The 24303-nt window shown below is 41.8% G+C and overlaps 1 protein-coding gene across 3 annotated transcripts; it reads left to right on the forward strand.

Moving 5' to 3' along the window:
* The first annotated feature begins 486 nt into the window (after positions 1-486).
* GALNT15 (polypeptide N-acetylgalactosaminyltransferase 15) lies at positions 487-24303 on the forward strand. Of its 3 annotated transcripts, none has more exons than XM_086614745.1 (11): positions 487-512; positions 1451-1996; positions 5957-6123; positions 6834-7038; positions 15410-15577; positions 16174-16291; positions 17076-17270; positions 20907-21038; positions 22118-22219; positions 23084-23224; positions 24157-24303. In XM_086614745.1, the coding sequence occupies exons 1-11, from the start codon at positions 487-489 to the stop codon at positions 24301-24303; spliced, it is 1947 nt and encodes a 648-aa protein (XP_086470871.1). The 3 variants fall into 3 exon arrangements, with proteins under 3 accessions (XP_086470871.1, XP_086470873.1, XP_086470872.1); XM_086614747.1 differs by lacking the exon at positions 487-512 and adding an exon at positions 539-555; XM_086614746.1 differs by lacking the exon at positions 487-512 and adding an exon at positions 22653-22655 and having other exon boundaries at positions 1452-1996.

Raw genomic sequence — 24303 nt, forward strand, 5'->3', positions numbered from 1 at the left:
GGGGTTTGGTTTTTTTTTTAACCTATAATGTTTAGAAATGTACTTTTAAACAAAAGGTGAACGTGGAAGTTCTCCAGTAATCACATGCCTCCTGGAGCTTTCTGCTCATCAAATATTACAAGCGATGCAAAAATTACATCCCACACCCCCAGCATCAAAAGGGTCAGTAACACCTGAATTACTTCCATACTTGATCTCTGCCAGACCAAGAGGCGTGTGACAGGGAAGCATGTGGACTGTCTCACCCCCTTTCCCATTGGACAGGCATCAATCTCGCAGCAAAAAATGCCACAGTCTGTGCCCACTAGCACCCGTGCCAGCAATATTAGCAAACAGACCTCAGAGACTGAGCTGCCCTTTTAATCACAGAAGACGTTGTTTTCTTTCAGTGTCAGTAGTTGTTGTTGCAGCCCAGGCTTTCTACATGTTATTCCTGGACTATTGAAAACTTGAAGCGCTGCCTCCCCTGCAATACCAAATTTATGGATGAAGAGACAACTTCAGTCTGCCAGGTGATAATTTGGCATCCTATGTCAGTGTTAAATCCCTACAGCTGTAAATATTTATTGAAAATGAAATATACTCATATACTTCAGCTAGCACATTACCGTATGAATAAATCTAACCTTAAATAAATAATGTGCTCTCCATATTTTACTCAGTTTATAAAATTCTTGCTTCTTGCTCTGAGCATTCTTAGCTTAATACGGCTGTTCAGAAGTAGAGCAATTCGTGGTGTACCTTGACTTCTTTTATAGTGCAACGTTTTGCTTCTTGTATTTCACCTCTTACAGCTTTTGCAAAGTTTTGGTTTGATAGGACAAGAACAGTGAGGGCATTAGGACCAAGAGAAAGACGCACACATTGCTCTGTATTATGTCTGGCAAAGCGCTTCCTGACTGAGTGCCGTAGTTATGTGTGAAGCAAAGTCAGGGACCGACTAGTTCTCATCTGTTGATCACAGTTAACTTGAAGCCTCTGAACGGGGGAGAGCTGTCAGATCTGCTTTCAGAGATAAGGCGCTTCAATCCAGGCAGCAACTGGAAACTTTGAAGAAGCAGGATCTACTCTGGAAGGAAACTCTAAGAAATGGAATTTCTTTTTACTTAGAATTTAAAAAGGAAAAGATCAAAACTTTAGCTATTCTTTTCATTAGCTGAACAAGCGCTTTCCTAACTAAGCTGGGACTCTGTATGATAGAGGATCTACTTTATCTCACTGGATTCATGCTACCTTTTACTACAGTAAGTGCAATATTAATAGGAATGTTATATTTTGTCTGTAAATAGAGAGGAAAGCATGAAACGGCATCAGTGAAGTGTGAGGGGAGCAAAAAAATCCTCTTGGCAGACAGTGAAAACCAGGGCTTTGCTGCAACCCGAGGACCGGAGTCTGAGGAAGATCCAAGTGATATTTAACATGACCATCTGTATCATTTTGTCACCAACAGTATGTTCTTGAGGAAGAAGTGCAGATATGGATCACGTAAGCTGCAGTTTCTCTTGTTGTTGCTGATGCTGGGCTTTTTGCTACTGATGGTTACAATGCTGAATCCACCACCCAGCACCCAGAGCAAGGAAGGGACTTTCCAGCCTGTGGAGTTCAGCCCCCAGGAAGGGTATCAGATGGACTTTGTGGAGACCCAAGAGATGCTGGAGACCCAGGAGGAGAACCAGCAGTATTACCCTTTGGATGGGCTGTCACCTTTCATCTCCCTGCGGGAGGACGAGTTGATCGTGGCCGTTGTGTCGCCCACCGGCAAGAGGAACCACAGCAAGACCAGGAAGGGCTACCGTGTGGTGAAGCAGCAGAGCCGGCGGCCGGAGGCGAAGGTGGCGGGGGACCCGGAGTCCCAGCTCCTGCCCCTTCCCCCGCAGGCTGGGGAGGGGGCTGCTGCGGGGCCGCGGCCGCTCGGCCTGGAGACCCACGGCTTTAACGAGGCGCTCAGTGAGCGGCTGTCGCTGCGCAGGGAGCTGCCTGAGGTACGACACCCGTTGTAAGTAGAACAGCCTATTTCATCTCCGCGAGAAAACTGGTCTCCTTCCCCGTCGCCGTCCCCCCGTGAACCTCTCCCCCTCTAAACCCCGCGTCTTTCCTCTCAAACTCTCCGCTCCGGTTCAGCATAACGTTTTTCCCCCACGCGGCGCGAGGAACACCCCTCCGCCCCGCAGAGCCAGGTGTGCTGCCGGCCCCGGCCCCGGAGCCGGCGGGAGCGCGGCCCGCCCCAGCCGGGCCCTATGGGCGCCCCGCGGCTGCCCAGCCACGACCGCCCCCGCCCTAAGCCACAGCTCCCGCGGATCCCGAGACGGCGGCAGGTGCTGCCGGAGCCAGCAGAGCCTGCAGGAAACACCGACGGCGTTTTCAAGCCCTCGGGAGCCGACAGGCGGCAAACATGGAGGCTGCGGGAGGAGCGGGGCGTGGGGGGCAGCTGGGGCTTCCTGGGGGCGCCGGGTCGGAAAGGGGAGGACGAACGAGCGTACTGCGCCCCAGCTGACGGACGGCTGAGGTACGCTGGTCTCCGCGCACCCCGCACCCCGTCCCCGCGTCCTCCCCGCGGCTACGGGACGGCCGGGCCACGGCGGCCCGGCCCGTTACCACGACAACGCGGCGCGCGCGCGCGGGCGGGCGGGCGGCAGCGCCCCCTGCCGGTGGCCGCGGGCGGGTGCCGGGCGGCGGGGCCGCACCGAGCGCGTCTCGCGTTCCGAGCCCGGAGACTCGAGATCCGGCTACTCCAGCAGCCCGCGGGGAACGGTTTGTCTCACTGCTTAAAAAAGGGCCGCCCGGGGAAACGGAAGGGGATGTGGGGGGTATTTTTTTTTCTTGCCTCCTGTAATGAAAGCCATTGTAGCTTTCCCAGGACAGGCTGGAAAACGTTTTGAGTGAGACACAGAATATATAAAATAATTTTTCTAATGGTCATTTTCGCATGTTTGAAGTCAGCTGGTGGCTCTGATTTAAGGAAAGAGAAGTGAAACGGAGTGTTTTCTACACTTGCTGACTAGGTTCAGTGTTAATTTAGGTAATTCCATTGAATAATGACATGCTAATATTATTTCAGTTATTTTTCACCATGCTTCACTGGCAGCTTTTTGAACTATGTAAAGTTAAAAGGAGGAACGATGGCCTTGGTCTACTGCCTGTGGTGTCAGCCAAAAAACAGTTTTACTTTGGCAGCCGAAGGGCCATCCAGCAAGAGACAGGTTTCGTCTGTAAGATTTAAGCCACGGTCTCAGAGCTCTTGGATGGGTTTTCCCGTCGGACTAGTTAGAGCCTAAAGAGCTCTCAACACCACAGCTTACGGAGCATGGACTGAAACCGCAGATCTGAACATCTGAGGCTTCGCAGTTGTTCAGACCTAAATCCAGATCATAAACCTGCAGCAGAGATCTACCTCTAAGCCTGCCCTGTCCTTTACAGTGCAACACACAAACCACAACGATGTTTTTAGGCGTAATTTACTTTGGGGGCCTAGCTCACAACTATATCAGTCCAGTTTTATACCGGTGTAAAAGGAGAGAAAACCAGCAGTGAATGGGATTGTCTATTCCTCTATTGTGTTTGAACCATGTTGTTCCTAATAATGTCTATTAACTATTTAGTTAGAGACAAGCCAACCAGTTAGAGACATTTCGGTGAGTTAGCTCCATGGACTCAGTCTCTCTCATTTCACTGGAAATTGGATGGCAAATTCGTGGCACCAGAAGCTATGCCTACTAATTGTGAGGCACTCCCAGATACTGTAAAATAAGGCTGGCCAAACTTCACACTTACATTTATCAGTTTTACTCTTAAACCTGAGTACAAGATGTAAGGTAAGCGCTGTAGGATACACTTAGCTGCTGTTCCTTAGAAATTCACATAAAGAGGTCTGTTGTGCTTTGCATTGGAACGATGAGCAGCATAACTACAGTTTCTTTTTATGTGAGGCGTACAGAGCTCTGCTGGAAATAAGCTAGAGCCTGCAGGCTGAGCTGTGCCTTGACAGCCCAGAATCCAACTTCCTTACCTGGAAAGCGATACTTTAGGCCTCTCTCACCAGACCCCAGCTCCTAACATAACCCATATCTCTGCATACTTTTCCAGGTGAATGTTTTATGCTAATTTTCAGAAAGTTGGTGCATACAACTGCCTCTTCCAGCACTCCTGCTGATCCCCCAGTGAAACATACCCCAATGGATGAATCGGGTACCTCGTTTTGACCCATTAACTTTGAGTACCAGCTTTGAAACAGCCAGGGTTTCTGGGTGAAAAGGCGTAGTAACTTGTCCAGTTGTACTAGAAAGTTGTTCTTCCACATCAAGACTCATCATCTGAGATACTTTTGTCTCTCAGAGGGCTTATTGCTGCTATCAGTTGGTCCAGCTGCCGTTGACACCCTCTTGGAACAATGGACCCAAATCAAGCCTGCCATTGTGACTTTTATGATGAAGTTCTGCCTGAGAAAACGTCTATTTTCCTCTCTTGGGCTTGAGTGTCAAGCGTATCCAGGCAAACAGAAACTCACAAGCTGTCTAAAAAGGTTTTAAGTTTCATTGCAAAAGCATAGCTTCCACTTGAGTGCTGTTGGGAGCTGAATCTCAACAAGACATTTTCCTGAATGTGGGTGGGAGTCCCCGTCGGCAGTGCCTTTGCCATGTCAGAATTGCTCTCCTGTTCATTGCTGCTTGTGATGATTCCTCATTTTTCACAAATTGGGTTAAATCACTATGTCTCATATCAGTCACAGCTTTGACTTTTTGAAATGCCGATTTATGATGGACAGTCTATGAAACTGCTCCAAATTACAGGGGAGGTATTTCTGTATACCAATACCCTTTCACATTTTTCTGAAGATGAGAGTTCTATTGCAAGTCTTTGCCAATCTCCATGGCAACTAAACACTCGCCACCAAGGTTATGTATTCAAGTACAGTTATTTTCAATTCTTTTCCAATTAAGATTCCACAACAGCCTTATTTTCGTGCTATAACCACAGTACTAGCAACAAGACATTGTTGTATTATGATGCAAAATATAGATGCTTATAGCTGTACTGAAAGTTCCTGGTTGGAAGCTGCGTGGTAGCAAAAGGACTGCATCAGATCTTCACTTTTCTTAATCACCTCTAGATTCTTCTGCATGAAAATACAAACACTGCCTAGTCATGAGAGTACTCGTTTCTCCATCCTGCTAAGAATTGAAACAATTGTCCCATATGAAATTGTGAAATAACAGAATTGTTGATTGCAGAAAATTAGTAAACCATGGACAACATAGATTCATTACAATGTAAAACTCATCAAGAAAATTTGCCTTTGCATACAAAAAGATACTAATATGAAATATTATAAACTATGATACATTATTATAATAGTGCTCACTTTGAATTTATATTCCCAGAAATGTATCTATAGTGTTCATTTATTTGTATTTGTTATTAAATCATTCAGAGTACATATTTTTTTAAATGATAAGCAACTTTGTGTCTGGATAGTGTCTAGCATCATAGGGCCTCAGTCCATGAAGACACACATGAAGTAAAATGGTAATAAACATGGCAATATTAAAATGATATCACTTACATGAGCTTCTGCTGAGTAGCTAATTGTTTAACAACCACTATAAAATCTGTATGATGATTTGCTTGGCAATACAAAAATGCTGAAATAACAATGAGCCACATTCTGTCAATTCTATAATTCCTTGAAGAAGTTCTTGCTGCCAGAGATGAAATGGGTTAGGAAACTGAATGATTGCTCCTCAGGAAATGAAAAGATTTTAAAATGTCTTTTTTAATGTAAGTGAAGCAGATACATAGGTACGGTCTTTGCATCTCTACAACAGGCATTTGAAGGCCTTTTCTGGAAAATAACTCTTTCTGTCCTGAAGATTTAAGTGTAGCTTACAACTTCGCTCTAGGAAAAAAGTAACCAGCTGTACCAGTGTTTCCAGTGTCTCCTTCATTTGATCCTGTGCAGGTGCCTACAGCAAGAATATGACTCCAGTCTGCCTACTGCTAGTGTCATCATCTGCTTCCATGATGAAGCCTGGTCTACTCTGCTGAGAACCGTGCACAGCATTATGGACACAGCCCCAAAGGCCTCCCTCAAGGATATCATCCTAGTCGACGATCTCAGTCAGCAAGGTAGCCCCTATTTCTCTGTATGTGACCTCTTTTTTCCAAAGCTTCAGGAAAGAAATTATCCTCCTCCAAGAAGTGCATGAGGAGAGTAGAAGTCAAAGAGGACCCTCAGGAAGAGAGCTAAGCAGAGGCCTGAGCTGGCTGCCAGGTTTTGCTCTTCCATCCCTAGAATTCAGCTTAGCCTTTCAACTTTGAAATATGTTTCTTCTTTCCCCATTGTTTCCAGTCACTCTGAACTTTCTTACTTTAAAATAAGGTCACAGTATGCAAATCTTAGCCTTCCCAGTGGACCAGCTCTGCTGTAATAATTCCCAGACTTGGACTTCGGCTGAAGCGTAGAGCAGAAAACTCCACATTGCTAAATTAATCCAAAGTGCTTGGGAAAGCCAAACACCTGTAGTATCTCAGTCTCATCTGTGCCTTTTGTGAGATGATGAGAGCATCCACCTTTTGCTGAAAACAGGAGAGGAGGTTGTCAAATTTCCCACAGGAATAGCTTCACACCTAGTGAATCTCAGTTTCCATTAGTCTCTGCTTTTCTTTGACATTACGCTGCTGTGGAAATATTTGGAACATGGCCTACTTGGCCATGTAAAACAAATGCCCAAAAAACATTTTACCAGCAAGAAGTAGCATCTCCTGCTACCTGTTACTTTTCTGCATCAGTATGAATCAAAGCTAAAACATTTCACTGACCGTTCTGTTTCTGACAGGGCCCCTGAAGTCAGCTCTGAGTGAATATATCTCTAAACTGGATGGTGTAAAACTCATCCGGAGCAACAAAAGGCTTGGAGTCATCCGAGGTCGGATGCTAGGAGCTGCACGGGCAACCGGAGACGTGCTCATCTTCATGGATTCCCATTGCGAGTGTCAGAAGGGCTGGCTGGAACCCCTCCTCGCCAGGCTGTCCAGCAACCGGTAAATATCCCCGTGACCTGAGCTCCCTGCCTATGATAATTTCTGCTGAAAAAGAGGTACCTGGAAAGATTTGGGTATTTTTTTTATCCTCTCTTGGTTACATTCTTCCTTCTGGTCACATTATTTTTATTTTCTACCTTATCACCACATGCATCACTCTGATATGTGGGAAGCAGGGTAGGTCACACAGCTGATAACCCTCACTTCACACCCAGTATCACTGAACTGTCAAGAGTTTGTATCCAGTTAGAGCTACAAGAAGGCTTCCTGGTGATCTGAATTAAAAAGGTTGCAGTCTCAAGCTGTTTGCAAAGTGACAAACATCTGCCAGAGAAACTACTGCAAGACTCAATTATTTTTACTTTTTTAGCTGTCTCAGTGATGAAACCAAGGATAAAATGCTTTATCCTTCTGAGCCAGTTTGGCTACATACCAATGTCTCCTGTACCGTCTCAGTTCCACAGGAAAAATAGACTTTCTGGGCAGCATAGACAGTTCTAGTTTGTCATAGGTACTTTTACTGACATCAAGCTGACAGAAGAAGATACAGATTTTTATTTTCTGAGTCTTTCATGTTTAGGTTTGTGCTTGGGCCTGCTTTTTAATGTACAGCTGAGCTCATCTATGCAGTCCCCAAGTTCTTCAAAGAGCTTACATCACTGCCAACATTTCAAGAATTACATGACAATAAATACTTTATTAAAGAGACTTTTCTGACAGAAAAAATTGTACATTAACTTGTCTGTCATTACCCATAAACCACTTGGGGAAAAAGTAATAATTGCTAGAGGGGGTAAAAGAAAAAAAAATTATTTAAAACTCTTACCAGACTCATTAAATAGTCATACTAAAGACCTTCAAAGGCTGTTCCCAGGCACTGGAACAAGCTGCTTTTATGGCTGATTATGTTTGCTTATAAGAGAATTAATGTGGGTTTAGAAATTATTTCATCATTTGGATGAAAACTTTAACAATACTGAAAGCAAGAGTAATGCTGCCCTAGGATATCAGGAATATTCTTTTCTAAAAGGTCTTCCTTGGAAAAGCAGATTATTTTTTGTGTGCTGACTTATCAGATTCTTTATTATGAATATACTATACTTCATGACTCTTCTGCCTCGAGGTATAGTCTATTGTTGATGTTCATGCAAAACTCCTTTGTCTATCAATTGGCCAGTCCTTATTCAAGGCTGTATTGCTGAATAAAAGTTACAAAAAGTCTCAGAGGAGAGCTATAGTGAAGGGAAAATTACAATGGCAAGAGAGAAGTTAGGACCCCACCACAAGCATAGTGATTCTCTGTCAAAAATCATCCCTGCTGAGGGAAAGCAGAGCCACCAAGCCTACTATCACTCCGAGATTTCTGTAGCGCTGGCACCAGAGGGTGAGAAAGGGATTCTCTTCTTCTATAGGGCTGATATGCTCATTTATTCCTCCAGGAGGGCAGAATTTAACACTGAGTTAGCTAATAGCTAGTTGGATTAATAGAGCACAGGTGGGAGAGCGTTGGGATAATAGCATGCGCTAAGCCATCCCTTTCTGTATGCTGCATCAGTCGCTGTGTCTGACCCTGGAAGCTTTGTCAATGCTAGTGTGGAGGACCTGTGCCATTCTCCAGTGCAGAGGGAAGGCATGCTCTAAGGCATCTGGCAATCACTTTCCCTCGCTGTTCCTCTTTCCCCAGCTGAATAATGGTGATAATAACACTGACCCAATAAGGAAGTTAATTCATTATTTTTTCTAAATTGCTTGTAATGCTTCCATGGAGGTCGCTATGGAAATGTAAACCATTAGCATAGTCAACTTGGCTTCATTTAGCAGTTGAGGAGCTGTTAAATTGAATGATGTGCACTCCCTGAGACTACCCAAATGAGGAAAGTGGACTGAAAAAAAGCTTACAGTGACTGGTGGAATATCCATCTTTCCTCTTCTTAATGTCCCAATTGAGCTGCAACTCATGCTGGAGAGACAGGATGGGAGAACACTTAATCACCTAGAGTGAGTGAGTTGTTTGCTGGCAAGGAGAAATACAGCCTTTCCAAAGCTCAAACCTTTGCAGGAGCTTAACCGAGCTGGAGGGAGATTTTAACTTCGAAAATTGTGATTAAGCCTAATTTTGTAGACTCCTGATCAGATCTACCACTATTATTGTGACCTGTCTTAGAGCAACACCAAGAGATCCTTGCCCAAACCGAGACCTCACTGTTAGTTAAACATACTCACATAAAGGGAGATACACACAGTTCTTAGTACCCTGTAGTAATGACAGACAGGACAAACATGAGAAAAATTGTCCCAGTTTTACAGGTATGGAAATATTTGACAGATATTTGACGTGCTCTGAGTGATGACATTTCATCTCCCTGCGTGATGGTTTTATTCACTAACCCAATCAAAATTATTTTCCCCAAAAGTATGAAGTCTTTCTAAAATCATTACACATGCATTTATGGGCACCTTGAATGGGGCTAGTTCTGTGAACCATACCTAACAAATTGACTGGGAAGCTGTGCATCAGCTTAGTATATTGCCTAGAGAATGATTCAATGGTTTGTAAAGCATCCCTTGACATTTTGATTATTCGAGAATGAATACCGTAGGTACCTGGGCAACATTAGAAAATTAGATGAGATGCCCCGCAGATCATTTCATTTGACAACTGTTTGTGTTCCAGGCTAATTCCAGGTGAGTAGCATTGCGCATAGTAATGCAGCTGTGCCATTATTACAGTCGTCTTTCAAGGGGCTTGCCTTTTCCAGGAGACTGCAGGAGACAGCTGCTATTTAGTATTCGGTCCAAAGGCAGTGAAAGGCAGAGGGAGTGTATAATGAACTGTGCCATGAAGCCTGGAAACGGTTGTTCCTTCAACCTAAAACCAGTGACCATCATGCTGAGGCAGAAGGATTTTTTAAAAAAAGATTTAAAGTATGGTTCCCGAGAATACTGCCTGAAAGCAAGATGAGCCTTGATTACTTTCTTGACAAGAAAATCCACCTCTAAAAAAGGCATGGGCACTATAACTGTGGCAGAGGGGTAGCCTGCAAAAGTAGATTGCCCTCAGGACCTTTCCCCTGATCCTCATTGCAAGGGCTCTTTCCCTCTGTGCTGGTGTGCTGCCTATGCCATAGCTCAAATACTCGATACTCAAATACTACATTAGGAAATGGAAGCCTGTGATATTATTAAAATATATATTAAAAAAAAAAAGCCTATCTAGTTTCTAAAATTCAAAGTACCTCTACTTAGCTCCTTGATTCTAGGTCACTAATCTGTAACGAAAATGCTGCTGAACAGAATAAGAAATGAACATAGCAGTTAAAAAAGCATCTCATTCATTTTGCTCCCATTCAGAAGTGAATGGAAGCCTCTCCATGTAGATATAGGAAAAAAAAGAGTTCTACTTTCCTGGAAATTTCTGTGTGGTTCTAGTTTTATGGTAATATACTGGAGAGAGGGAAAATATTTTGCACTAAAGTTGAACAGCTTCTTCAGCTCTTTTCATTTGATTCTCCAATTCTCAGTGGCCCATACCCCAGCTTTTCAAGGTAGCAAATACATAAGCCATCTGTTTTCGGCCTTCTCACAGGCTTGGGGAAGCATGATGTTGTGCATCCAGAGCCCACACAACCCCAGAATCTGAGCATGCATTTCCATGCTACTGTCCTTGTTTTGACAACCTTCTGTATGCTTCAGATGTAACAGCCTGATTCCTGGGACTTCTCTTTTTGCCTGATCCTTTTATATCCTCCATTTGTCAAAAACACTCATTTCAAATTCCGTAAATTAATGTTCTGTATTTACATGGTATGCTATGTGAAGATATCCTGTCTCTTTACAATCTTTCACAGTTGAGCAGAATCAGCAGGTGACCTGTTTTAAAGAAGTTGAGGTAAAGAAACTGAAGATGAGACTCTAAAGCCAAAAGCAAACATTACTGCTAAAAGTAGGAGCAATGGTTCGTGGCACAGTGCCCTGACTGTCCAATGTAAAAAGGTATTGGTCAACTCCTACAGATTTTGGTACCCCACATACAATTTTGAATATTTTAACAAAAAAGACAGGTTCCAAAGATTTTTTTTTTAATAAAGCTTTTTCTTAGCATTCGACCTATCAGAGATTTTAATTATATGTTTAGTGCTTAGCATGTGAGTAGTCCGTCAGTTCAAGGAGACTGCTCATATGCCCTATGTTAGTCTGGTGCTGGTCTATAAGGCAATATTTAAGCAATCCTTTATACCGTAGCGTTACTATTGCTGATCACTGCGTTTTATCTTTTTCTTAATCCTACCTAATTTCAAATATTTTGCATTGCTATTTCCCAAAGACGTCAGCCAGCCAGCAAGGTGACTTCAGTGAAAATGCAGCATGCTGTGGAACCAGCTTGGGTTCTCAGTTACTTACTGAAGTTTTGACTATGTGCAGAGCCAGGGAACTTGGGCTGCCTGGCTTTCCTAGCTATCTAATTTTTGCAGGGAATGATCCACTCTGAAACTGGTGGAGGAAAATATATCATTTTCATGTTTGGGGTTTATTTTCCTCTTTATTTAAAGGGGAATTTAAACAGATTAAAATCTGTTCCCTTCCCAGCAAAACAAAATATAAATCAATAAAAAGCACTTTCAAAAAACAGTGTAGCTAAAACTTTGAAACAGATGTGTTAATTAACTCTTCCTCTCCTCATGTTACTTATTCTAAAAATAGAAAAGAACATACTGTCCATGGAGACTGTAAAGGGTCATGGGAAGACATTTTATTTGCAATTGTATTTGGTTGAGAAATCCCAAATGAGGAAATTGTTCTTGTTTGGGTTGCTCTTTTTCATGGAATTGTGACCTTTTGTAGTTCATGTGTGTTCCAAGCATTTGAAGTATTCACAAATTAGACAAATGGTTCAAAGCCTTGCTACTAGTTCTATTTGAGTTTCCTGTTTTTTCCTTTCCTTGGATTCCACCAAGTAAAATCAGCAGTAGTTTGCCAGTGTGTTTCATTTCAAAGTGCCGAGAAGCTGATGACTGTTTGCCAGTTACCCAGTTAAAACCAGAAAGAATAGCTAAGAACATCTTCCAACTTTCAATTACCTTCTGCTGCAAATTTGCATTTAGTACCACACAAACATCAAACCATCACTGAATATGCAGAAAACAGATCTTTTTAAAAAAAGCTTTGCTACCAAAAGATATGTAACGCACTGCTTGCTTAAAATTAAAATTGGATGTTGACCAGTTTTCACGCAAGATAAAGTTACTGGATTCCTCTTTTTTAGATCAGAAAGACACTCCCAATATTTAAAGTTTTAAGAAAGGTTGGTTTGAGCAGAGCTACACCAGTTTAAACTAGGAGAAGATTTAGCATTACACTTACATGCATACTCTTGAAAACTGTTCATTTTGGCATTCCAAAAGAGCTACTAGAGTAATAGCTCTAAAACACAGTTATCAGTGTATACTGTATAATTTTGTGAGAAAGGAGATTAGATTTTATTTTGTTCTGGTTTATTATCGAATTTAGCCAGGGTAGAATGTGACCTATCTGGTGAGTTATTTTCAGCTGTCTTAAACACTGTAATTTTCCATGTCATAATTTGCAGATAGTTTCGATAATTGCTTGGTTTCCAAACCATTAGAATCCATTGCATCACTGCAGGTATTTTTCTTGAACGGCATTGAAGAATCAATGCCCAATAGCAAGCGAAGCAAAAGCATGCATTAAAAATAAAGGATTAATTCAACAAGAACTGCTACTGTGGTGCTTACTCTTATGAGCAGTTGCACTGATGCTAGAAGCATTGTTGGAGTTGGGGTTTTATAGTGGCAACAAATTTAAGGCGGATCCAAAAAGGAGGACAGGTTTTAAATGGCTGGATATGAAAATGTAGGATAGTCTGAAATGTTTGGATCATCTGATCCAGAATACATTGAGTGTAACTCTGAGCATCTGCATTGTCTCTGAGCTATCCTGGATATGCACGTGGTCTAGTCTTCATGGTCAAGGTTTTTTGAATGGTTTAGTCTAATTGCTTCCTCTGACTTCTACTCAAATACACCCTCCTAATATTTCCCTCTTGACTCTGAAATTGTAAAATAAACAACCCTCGGGTCATTAGTTTCCCAGTCCTGTCTGGATGAGAATGGATGGACAAGTAGCAACACAGAGCATGCATTTCAGAAAGTAGTGACAAACTGAGGTAGAACTCCATCTACACTCCTAACCAGACAGTTGTCAGACATGCTCATACACTGGACAATGCAGCAGGCTGTAGCAATTACAAGTACAGTGACTTTTCATTTTTTGAAGCTTAGTCATATAAAATCCATTTAACTTGTTAGCTGGATTTTTCTCAGCCTATCAAAGAAGAAACTGCTTATATGAGTCCGTCAGGACATTACCTTTTTGTAACTTCTAGAAGCAGGTAGTTTACTTTTCATGCTGCTAGTGAGTAAAGATTAAATACAGCTTTCAGTAAAAAGTCTCCTGCTGGCTTGAGTTTGAGGTGGTTGCTCCTGCCCTGGATACAAAACTGTATCACAGTGGTATCATCAAGAGAATCAGTGGATGATATCAGCTTCATTATTTTTAGTATCATTTCTTTCCATTTCTTCTTGAGTCTTGTGGGAGAATGACAGCAAATCACTGCCTTAATGTATATGCCTACAAATGTTGCAGGTAACCCTAAAATTTTCTCATCTATTTATAAACCAAATGCTTGTTTCTAAGAGTGCCTATTATTACATATTACAAAGGCTGTTTTTACACCTGAATGGAGAAATATAATCACTTCTTTATTTTAAATCTTTCTGCCTTTAGCTCATCATAGGACAGTCTGCTCTTCTTAGGAAACAAAGGAGTAATTGAGTCATTTTAATGCTATCCTCTGCAAAGTTCATCCTCTGCAAAGTTCATCTTCATACAATTCACTGACAATCAGCAGTCTCTGTTTCTCTGTGGGCTTCTGAAATTCTCTACAGGAAATGGCAACTGTGATAAAACAAAATTTGGAGTTTCCCCCCACCCTGATACTGGAAAAAACATTACTCTAGTGATTGTAAAGGCAGAGAAGATGTGTCAAGATTACATTAACATCACCCAGAGCTACCATCTTCTTCAGCTGGTTCTGGTGTCTGCCATGGAAAAGTACAAAGGGCTCACTGGAGACTTCTGAGATGACATTTCTTCATTGATAATATTATGTTTTAAGCTTACTTCTCTCAAAATTGATCTCTGACCAACATATAAATCTTTAAGAGAGGAGATAAAAACATCTACTTTTTGCCCCAAAATTGACCATTTCTTTTCTTTGTCTTGGTTTTAACAGGAAGTTATTTTCTAGGGAAAGAGCTACTCCAAAATAATTTCCTATATGATACACTTACTCTAGAACAAGAGTGATTTTTTCCAGTGTACTTTAATCCCCTGTAAACGTTACTGATTTTTCTCCAGAGGACCTTCTCTCTATTGGCAAGCCCTTACACTGAGACCAGAGGCTATCTGTTTTGCATGACAGAGAAGAAATGGATAATGTTCTTCTTCAACACTTTTTCCCTGCAGACCCTAACGCCATTGCATTTATACCCTGAAAATTTCCAAATGGGATACATCATATACCTGGAAACAAGGAACATTGATGGCTCTTCTGAACTACCAGTTAATTCTGTGAAATACTGTGATGTTTGCCATGGGGAAATGTCTAATACCTCTTCTCAAACTAATTCAGATTTAACTCAAGTTAGAAATGAATTGGAGGATTGCTGCTTACAGTGCAATGGCTGTGTTCTCACTCTTAAAAGTAGATTCCACACTGTGACAGTGCATTTGCAAGAGCATTTTGAGCTTGTGATAAAAGTACAAACAGAAACTGGCTTATGAACTCAGTGATGAATGTTTTTGCAAAGCAACCAGCAGAACAACATAAGGATAAGTGAGCTTTTCATTGGCCTGAAGTGACAAACTCATTAAGTGTGTGGAACATCTACAGGAAAATCAAGGGATGGTAAAACATGTGAGGCCAAAATAACCTTTTGCTATAAACTTTGCATCTATGCAGAGCTTATAAGATAAGAGGTTGAGGCCCCTGTGTGAAACAGCTTTATAAGAATTCTGATGGTTAACTCATAGGAAAATCCTGAATAGCTTTAAACGTCAATGCAAGGTGCAGTTTATCAATAAGTTATTGATCTTTGAATTCCTCACTTCAGGCTCAGTATTCCCATGCAGTGAGCACCTGAGCTTCGTCAGCAGGGAAAATAAAGGCACTCAACATCCAGAGGAGTGCTTGTGCTTGACGGTGTCAAAAAGGAGAACCACTGTTTACTAACAGTGTAGTGAACTTAGTGTGTGCTTTGGCTTTGAAAATAAATTATAATCTCTTTTTCAGAAACAGTGTCATCTCCCCTGTCATAGATGTCATAGACTGGAAGACTTTTCAGTACTATCACTCTGTGGGCCTGCATCGAGGTGTTTTTGATTGGAAACTAGATTTTCATTGGGAACGAGTGCCAGAGCATGAAGAGAAGGTACGACAGTCTCCCATCAGCCCTATCAGGTAACAGTTTATCAGCCAATATGCCTCCACTCAGCTCAGCAGCAAAACTGTACAATTTGGGCCATCCTCCAGCTACCAGAAGAGAGACTTGCATATGCTCGGTTAAGGTTTTTGAAGGGATAGGTTTTTTATTTACACTGAGTTTGTTTGGCCTTTAGAAATCATTCTGACTAGATTGCAGTCATACTTTCAACATGACAAATATTTTCCACGCATTGAGACAACTAGTATACAACCTGGTCAGACAAGGTGTGGAGTTTTGTAGGGAAAGCAAAAGATGGATCATGCAGAGTTAAAAGACATGTCTTAATCATTATCTGTTCATCTGTTGTTTTGGGTGTACAGGTATGTAACATTTCCCACTATTCTGAGCTTTATTTAATAATTCAGCTCTTTGCTCCCTTGCCCAAGCAAATCCTAGAATTCAGTTCCAGTTGTTCTTTTTTTGGTTAGATAAACAATTCATTCAAGCTTATATGGAATTGTATTCGATCATTTTGCAATATTGTCTCTATGGAAATGGCAGGATTTTCACCCTTCACATAATTACCTGTCCAAAACTGAAGTTGTTCATTTCCAAACTGTTTTCTGCACAGGAGTCCTGTGGTAGCTGGTGCAGTGGTGGCCATGGATCGACATTACTTCCAAAACACTGGAGCTTATGATTCTGACATGACCATGTGGGGAGCAGAAAATCTGGAGCTATCTATAAGGGTAAGAACCTTAATTAAAACATCAAGCTCTGGTAGCTATTGAGCTTTTAAAGAGCCTAAAAGAAAAGGCAAGAAGCAATTTATAAAAGCAGTTAAGTGCAGAATGTCTTGGGGTATGGAGAATATCACTTTCCTTGCAGAAATCTATCCCCACACTCCATCTGTCAGGACTATACAAGACCATGCAGCAGCTGTGAGTTAGGTGCATTATGTCAGGAGAAGGAAGTTTAACTGGTAATCACTATGTGCCTGAGGACAGAGTCACTGGTTTTGGCACCTTCTGAAAGCTGCCTCTTCTTTTTTTTTTGGCATGTAACATGCATCAAAGGGAGAGTGGCTTTATTTCTTTGCCAACCTGTAGTTTTAATACCAAATTGTTTGTATCAAATTGTTTGCATTGATTTTTCCTGAATACAAAGAGTAACTGATATTTGTCTGAAAATTGCAGACACAAAGAATATAGAGTCTTTAATGTCCCAGGCAAAAGAAGGTGTGTCCACAGGCCTCTTCACTACACTGCACTATTTGTGCACAGAAAAACATAAAAGCGTATAAATAGCCATACTGGGTCAAATCAAAGATCTGTCTTGTCCAATAACTACTCTGTTTCTCTGTATTTGTGGGGAACAGTGTATGAAGAAGCATATAATAATGCTCTTGCTGTTTCCAGCAATGTGCAAATTCGGATTTCCTGAGGCGGAGTCTACAGTAAAGGAGCTTCTCCTTTTTAGATAAAGGTAATCTAAATCAAGTAATCTCTTTTTGTGCCTTCACCTGTGTTTCAGACCTGGCTCTGTGGTGGCTCTGTAGAAATTATTCCATGCTCCCGAGTTGGGCATGTCTATCGAAATCACTTCCCCCATGCCTTCTCCTATGAAGAGGCTGTTGTGAGGAACAAAATCCGAATAGCAGAGACCTGGCTGGGCTCTTTTAAAGAGAACTTCTACAAACACAACCCAGTGGCTTTCTTAATCAGCAAGGTAAAGACATCTGTAGTGATTTGTTTCTGAGGGAAGGAGTGTGTGCTGAGGTAGGTCAAAGGAGTGGAATGGGGGTGGAGGTGTCTGTGTGCAGTCAAACATTCAACGTGCATGGTACTGGGGATAGTGTTTTTAGGAAACCTTCCAGTGGGAGATCTGTCAGGTCGGGAAGGAAAGAGAGAAACTTGTGCCTAGGTGTTGTTTGCTGAAGTTATCAAATCTCTTAGAGTATGACTCTTTTTCCAAATGATTCCTTCTTCAGCTTGCCCAACAAGCTGTGATTTATTTTTCCGCCTACAGTACATGGAGGGTTGCAGTGCATCTGAAGTGGAAGCTAGTAGCATTATGTGCTCAGAGAGCCCTCCTAGAGGATTCATTCCTTGTCACTGAAGGTCTTCCTTATGTGATTCATGACGATATTCAGTAATATTCATGGGCACGTGGCAAACCGTGGTGTCTCTCCTACTGGAAGGGAACATGCCTGACAAAAAAGGTCATTTTTTTCCTGAACTGATAGATGTCCAAGAGCAACTGTCTGTAACTGAGAAAGTCAGATCTCAACATAGCCACTATTTACAAGTCACTTTTTCATTAGAAGCATCGCACAGACAGCGGTCCGACCTCCAAGGATTTGGATTCCCAGCAGCCTGTACACTAAGGCAGGCATCCAGCCAGGTGTGGGATGTAGCTCTGGCATGCAGCCACACTTGAACTGTCTGCAGGCTACACACCATCCAACCACTACAGAACGGCCACACTTGTTTTTAAGCCACTGTATAATCCATTGCAGATCAGGATCAGTCAAGGGACTGTATATCCCAGGTATTATAAAGCAGTGGATGTTTGTTTATTGGGAGTCATGCAGCTGTGGTTAATGTTGTTAATGTTGTTAAAAATGTGAAGTTGTTAATGTTGCTGCAACTCTCAGGAGTTCTCTGGCTCCAATACCTTTTCTTGTAATGACATCCTGTCCTACAAAGCAGTGGACAAACTTGTGAACAGTTGTGAATGAAGATGTGTCATTCATCTTCTTGTTCATTTAACAATGCCATGCTTTTAAGATGAAAAAGATTCACCGAAAATAATGAGGCAGAGCATGGGTAGGTGCTGTGCAAAGTTTCCCATTCAGTTTTGCTCTTGCATTGCAGTCCTGCATGCCTCAGTCATTGCAGTGCTGGCCATCATCTAAGAAAGCCAGATCCAGCAGGAGCTGCATTGTACTGGGAAGAGGAAAAGGGTTGTATGTCGGTGTGGCTTCTCTCGTCACCTAGTCTGACTTCCTTACGGTCCACAAGTGAATCTGCCTCTCCAGGCAGCCAGCTGTGCTAATTCTAGAGTCTGAGACTATCACATTTCATTTTTTATTCTATTCTGACTTTTTTTGAAAAGCTTCTCCCTCCTTGTCTGTGTTGTAGATTTGAACTCCCCTGGCCAGAAGTTCGTCAATTCACTCACAAGGATTACAGCCGTGTAATTGAAAGGAGGACACTAGGCCAGGCCTTTTAAGATGGGAAACTGCCCATCCTTAAAGATTAAAAAAAAAAAAAAAAAAAAAAAAAAGTCCTTAAACCATTTCATAATTTCCTGAAGGCCTTTCTTGTCAACTCAGAAGCACCGTGACCTTTTGCCTGAGAGTTTATTCTAGCTAGAATACTTTTAGTACTTCTAAGTATGATGCTCCTTCAAATGATCAATTTTACAATCTCTGTGCTCAGCATACCATTACATAAAAGGCCCTTTTTTCCCTTCCTTTCTTTCACAGCCAATATTTTCAGCATGTCGGTGCAGCGGGATGTTATTCAAAAGACAGGAGCAAGCAATGACATTATTGCCGCTCGCTGCAGATGGGCCCTGCGGGGATTTATTGCTCTGAGAGGGGGAGCGGAGCCGCCTATTGGCCTCCACAAAAATCTCCATGAGCCTTGACCACCGACAGTGCCCTCTGCAGAAAATAACGAGCGACCCCCGCTTAGATTGCTGTGTAAGTCCTCGGTTTATGGCCCAAATCACATCCCGCACAGGATGCCCATGGCATAAGTGTTAATGCAGATGCGTAAGGCTCTTCCCAGCAGTCTACTCTTTCAGACACCTTCTCTTTTTCTCCTTTTCTTATGTGGTTTATTTAATTTACAAGCACAGTTTCCTTTCAGATTGGTTTACAGAGATAATTGCTTTCTTTATATTATTTACACCATTGATTTGGCATCAAGTGACTAGAATGACAAAATGAGATTTACTGCCATCGCCTTCTTCAGCCAAAGCAGAGAAACATCGTTTTTTAGGGAAAGCATTTTACTCCTTTATTTCCCTTTTCTAAGAAAACCTCTTGGGGCCAGGTTTGTGTGGTGCTGAATTGCTGAACTTTGTTGCTGTCTTTACTGAATCTAAGACTGATGCCAAGCTGTGAGCTTCTCTTTAATGTGTTGCAATTGTTGAGCTTTGCCTGTGCAGCTTACAGGGGCTGGCAAACGGTGCCACATGGCATCATTGATCCCTGCCTTTAGAAGCTCATACCTCTCCCTTGATTTCCAAGGCCTTTTGTAAGTCAGTGTTTTCCAGGCACGTGGCAAAGTCCTTTTTTCTTTCTTACCGATGCAGAGAAATGACTGGACTGAGGAGAAGTTATTTACAGGCAATACTTTGCTTATGTTACCAATTACAATTTCTGACGTAGGAATCCAGACCAGTTTCCTAGAATCCAAAACTGCATTTTTAAAAAGTAGAAACATGAAGGAGATCTACTGCTGGCAAGAAAAAGGAGAGTGGTGAAGTGTTTTTAGTATTTGGGCACTGAGAAATTTAGAAAAGTGTTTTATGGTTTTGAAACTGAAGGATTAGACACTTAGCTGCTTAGAGGTTTTCAGAACCCCGATAGCCATCTTCAGTGCCAAATACCCTCAAATATTCGGACTGTCAGTCCTTTGCAGTGCAGATGCTCGTAGCTGCACCAAGGGTTGAAGGCATTTCCCTTTTTTCAGAACAGAGTTGTTACAAGGAAGGGTGAAAGTTGAGATTGTGTGTATATAATTCAAGAAAACATATAAATCATAGGAAAGGTTTTATGCTGCAAAACATATTAGTTTACTATATTTAGTAACTGTCAGATAATAATGTGATAGATTTTATTTTGGGCTAAATTCTGTCATCACTTGCATCTTCTGATCATTGAGGACTGACTATAACTGTGTAATTTGGGCTCTTAAAGGCCAGGAAATTGAATTTTAATCAGCAGGGCAAATTCTTTACTGAATGACAATCTAATACAATCCCATTGATTTCAGTGCAACAAGTATCAAACTCGGCCCTGCCTTATTTAATCAAAAAGATCACAAAGACTGACTTATCTTGCAGTGTAATAACTATTTTTAGAAGAAATGCTTATTTTCACAGTGTATACTACTGCCGAAACATTTACTTCTGTCACAATACCAGACTAAATGCTATTATAGCACAAAGTTGGAGGAAGGCTATAGCTGGTCCTCCTCCTTTGCGTACTCATGAGATAAATACATCATTATCTATAACATGCAGGATAGAAGAGGTAGTGGAAGTAATTCCTGTGTAGTCATTTTCATTTCTAGCATCTCTAAACAAATACACTAGTAACCTTGTTGCTCCGATGCTTTCTCCACGAAGGCAGAGAAGCCAGACTGCAGTGAGCGCCTTCAGCTACAGAAGAGACTGGGCTGTAGAAATTTCCAATGGTTTATATCAAATGTGTACCCCGAACTCTCCCAACCCGACGACACACCAAGATTCTCTGGCAAGGTAAGAGAAAACACACTATGAAGAATGATTAGTGGTTTTGCATTGTCTAAAGACCCTAGTATCACTTCCATGTGCTAAGTACTCAGGGAGCACACAGTAAGAGACTTGCTGCTTTGAAACGTTTCTTGTCCAAACGACAATGCAACAAGGGTGAGAGGAGAAATAAAAGGACAGCGGAGACAAACAGCTGGTCCAAATTCTCACATGAACGTTGAAAGCCAGCCAGGAGCTGAACCCAGGTTGTCTGACTCAATTCAGAGTCAGAGCTCAGAGTATCTTAACCTTACATCATTTAGGCACCACTAGTAAAGGAAAAGAGTAGCGTTGCCTCATGCAGATGGCTACTGCAACAGCAGCTGAGATACCTCCGTGCTGACCCATGTGCTTGAAGAGAAAAAAGCACTTCAGGCTTGCACTTCCCCCAAGGGCAGAGGTGGCAGCAATAGCAGTTCCTCCGTAGACTGTGTACAGGAGGTAATATTCCCAAGTTTTTTTTTAAAAAACGTAAGTTGATAATTATCATTCATTAAAATATGCATTTATTCCAGGCAGCCTTACTAGAAGGGATTTTCCCCCAACAAGGCAACAAGGTCCACGAATTGAGTCACACCCTGATATCTGTAGCCAGATTTTACTGTGTCCTTTTATTATTTCGTCTGTTCTTTATTATCAAAGTTTGCTTGAGAAGAGTATAAGAACTGAGTGTGGATCACAGGAATTGTCACATGTCTTTTTGTTCTGGAATATCTTTTTTTTTTCTGACCACAGTGTCCAGCTGAAGTGCAATTTTCCATTAGCATAAAAATTTTGACACTTTAACTATCACAATAGTTAAAAACAGAAGTGGGTATCTCTAAACCAAAACTCACTGGGTAACACTGATCTTTGGTGAGACTGCCTTTTGTATCAGATCAGTTTGCAAGAACAATATGCAAGATCTAGTCTGAAAGAAAATAATATTGCCTGAATTATGAGCAAAACCATACATCATAAAGCGATACAATCACAAAAAAGTTAGCTGAAGGATATTTTGTTTGTATCTGATGGTGCTTTATTTCAGTATAAACCTTTACTTACAGCTTTACAATACTGGTGTTGGCTTCTGTGCAGATTACAGACCTGGAAGAGCCATTGCAGAAGGCTCTATCGAACTCTCCCCTTGCAGTGACAGCCTCACCCAGGTACTGTATACTTAAATATATAGGCACTGTATCAGATCTAGGGAACCATCCAGAAGACAGTCACTCCAACATGTAAACGGCTGGATTGACATTAGTGGAGATATTGATGTGTTCAAAATTAGGCATGTGCTAAGGCAATGATGCCCACTCTCCTGCAGCTGAGTGCATTTGAAAAATGGCAATGCTCCATGTGTCACTGAGGCCAGACACCCACAGTTTGCTCCAGCAGACATCATTAAGTGCCTGTTTGGTAGTATATTTGGTAGTGTCTGGAGAACAGAAAGCCTGGGAGTAAAAAATACGTAACAATTCTAGAATAATAGGGACAGGTTTCCCCATTAGTGCCTAAAACTGCAGTTAAGTGCCTAAACTAAAGGAGGGAGGGAAGACAGGAGGGAAATTCATGTAGACTCCCAAACTGGCATTAGACTAGCAAGTTCATGCATTAAAGGAAGACAAACCAATACAGACCAACTGCAGATATTTTCTCTAAGTCCCATGCAAGTTTTGCTGCTCGCACTGAGCTCAGGGTGAGCTGCAGGCACAGTCTAACTGCAATCTGTGCAGACACTATCAGAAAACATCCTTCTGTTCAAATATGTATTAAACTAGAAAATTTCATTATAGGATGGGTTTACTTTATATTTAATTACAGTCCACAAAGCCTTTTCTTAGGTAAATAGTTATGTCAGCATTAGCTAGCAGAGGGGATTGCTTTGCAGGGTCAAGGCTGTTGGGTCTCAGTCACTCATGTTTGGGTTGCATCTTAATAAACATATATAGGAAATTATTTTTGGAATTAGCATTTAAAAAGGAATTGGGATGTCTTTCCATCATTGTTCAAACAAACCGTCCTTTTTTCAGCACTTTGAGTATAACAGCATGAAGGAAATCCGGCTTGGATCTGCTCCGCTGTTTTGCTTTGATGTCAGACACGGGAAGGTTATCCCTCAAAATTGTACAAAGGAGACAGACAACAGCCAGCAGCACTGGGATGTCCAGGAGGTCAGTAGTGACCCTGCCAGGAGGGGAGGGCAGCAGACAGTGACTGTGAGTGACTGACAGGATTCATGTGTTGGGAAGGGATGAGGTGTTTGAAGGGCAAGCTTCACTTCTGTACCATTTTCACCCAGGAAATTTAGGATGCCTCTTGCCCATTTACAGTGTCTATGTGAAATAAATTTGGTTTAAAAATACAAATAACAGGAATCCTACCTAAATTCTTATGTCCTGGTTTTAACTGTCTTACTGGCCTTATAGGAATAGAATCAGAATCAGTGGTTACGAAAATAAGAGCAGGGCAAATCCTTGCCCACTTCTTTTGGATAAAGGAAGGTTCTGGGAATCCTGAACCCTCCTAAACAAGAACCCTTTCGAGTTGGGGAAACTGTAAAATTCCTCTTGCACTGTAAGAAAAGAGCAAAGAGGAATTTGGTGTTATTCAGTGGACTTCACCCAACAGAACAGGAACTCCTCTACAAGATTGAAAAATGTCATGCTCTAGGTTAGCCTGGAAAAAGCAGTTTCTGTAGATGCAGAGATGCTGCAATCCTCAGGTACCATTCCTACTGTGATTTGTTTTGATTCCTAAGGGAAGCAAGCACTGGTCCTTTTGAAATTTTGTGGCCTGTAGTACTGTAGTTGATGCTGATGACAACCTGTACCCACAGGAAACAAATAGTGATGGAAAAGAGGTTTAGTGAATTCTGTGTCTCCCTCTCTTCTCAGCTTGGAAAGGAATTATGCATATTCACCATGCCCTGGGCTCAAAGCTAAACCTAGTCACTTTGTTTAGAGCAATACTTAAAACATTTTGAACAACCAGTCATTATTGTGATCTATTCTATGTAAAAAGTTTTGGAAACATGGCCTAGCTTTTACTGGAAATCCCTTATTTTTAATTTGTTCTTTTTTTCCCTTCTTCTCTCATCTTCTAGAATGGAGTGATTGTCCATGTCCTTTCTGGCAAATGCATAGAGGCCACGAAGAGTGAAGATGAGAAGGACTTGGTTTTGTGTGCATGTAACAAGAATGCAAATCAGGTGTGGCAATTTGAACGTTCCCATGTGCTACATCAGAGATGA

This window comes from Tauraco erythrolophus, chromosome 7, assembly GCF_009769465.1.
Source record: "Tauraco erythrolophus isolate bTauEry1 chromosome 7, bTauEry1.pri, whole genome shotgun sequence".
NCBI classification, from domain to species: Eukaryota; Metazoa; Chordata; class Aves; order Musophagiformes; family Musophagidae; genus Tauraco; species Tauraco erythrolophus.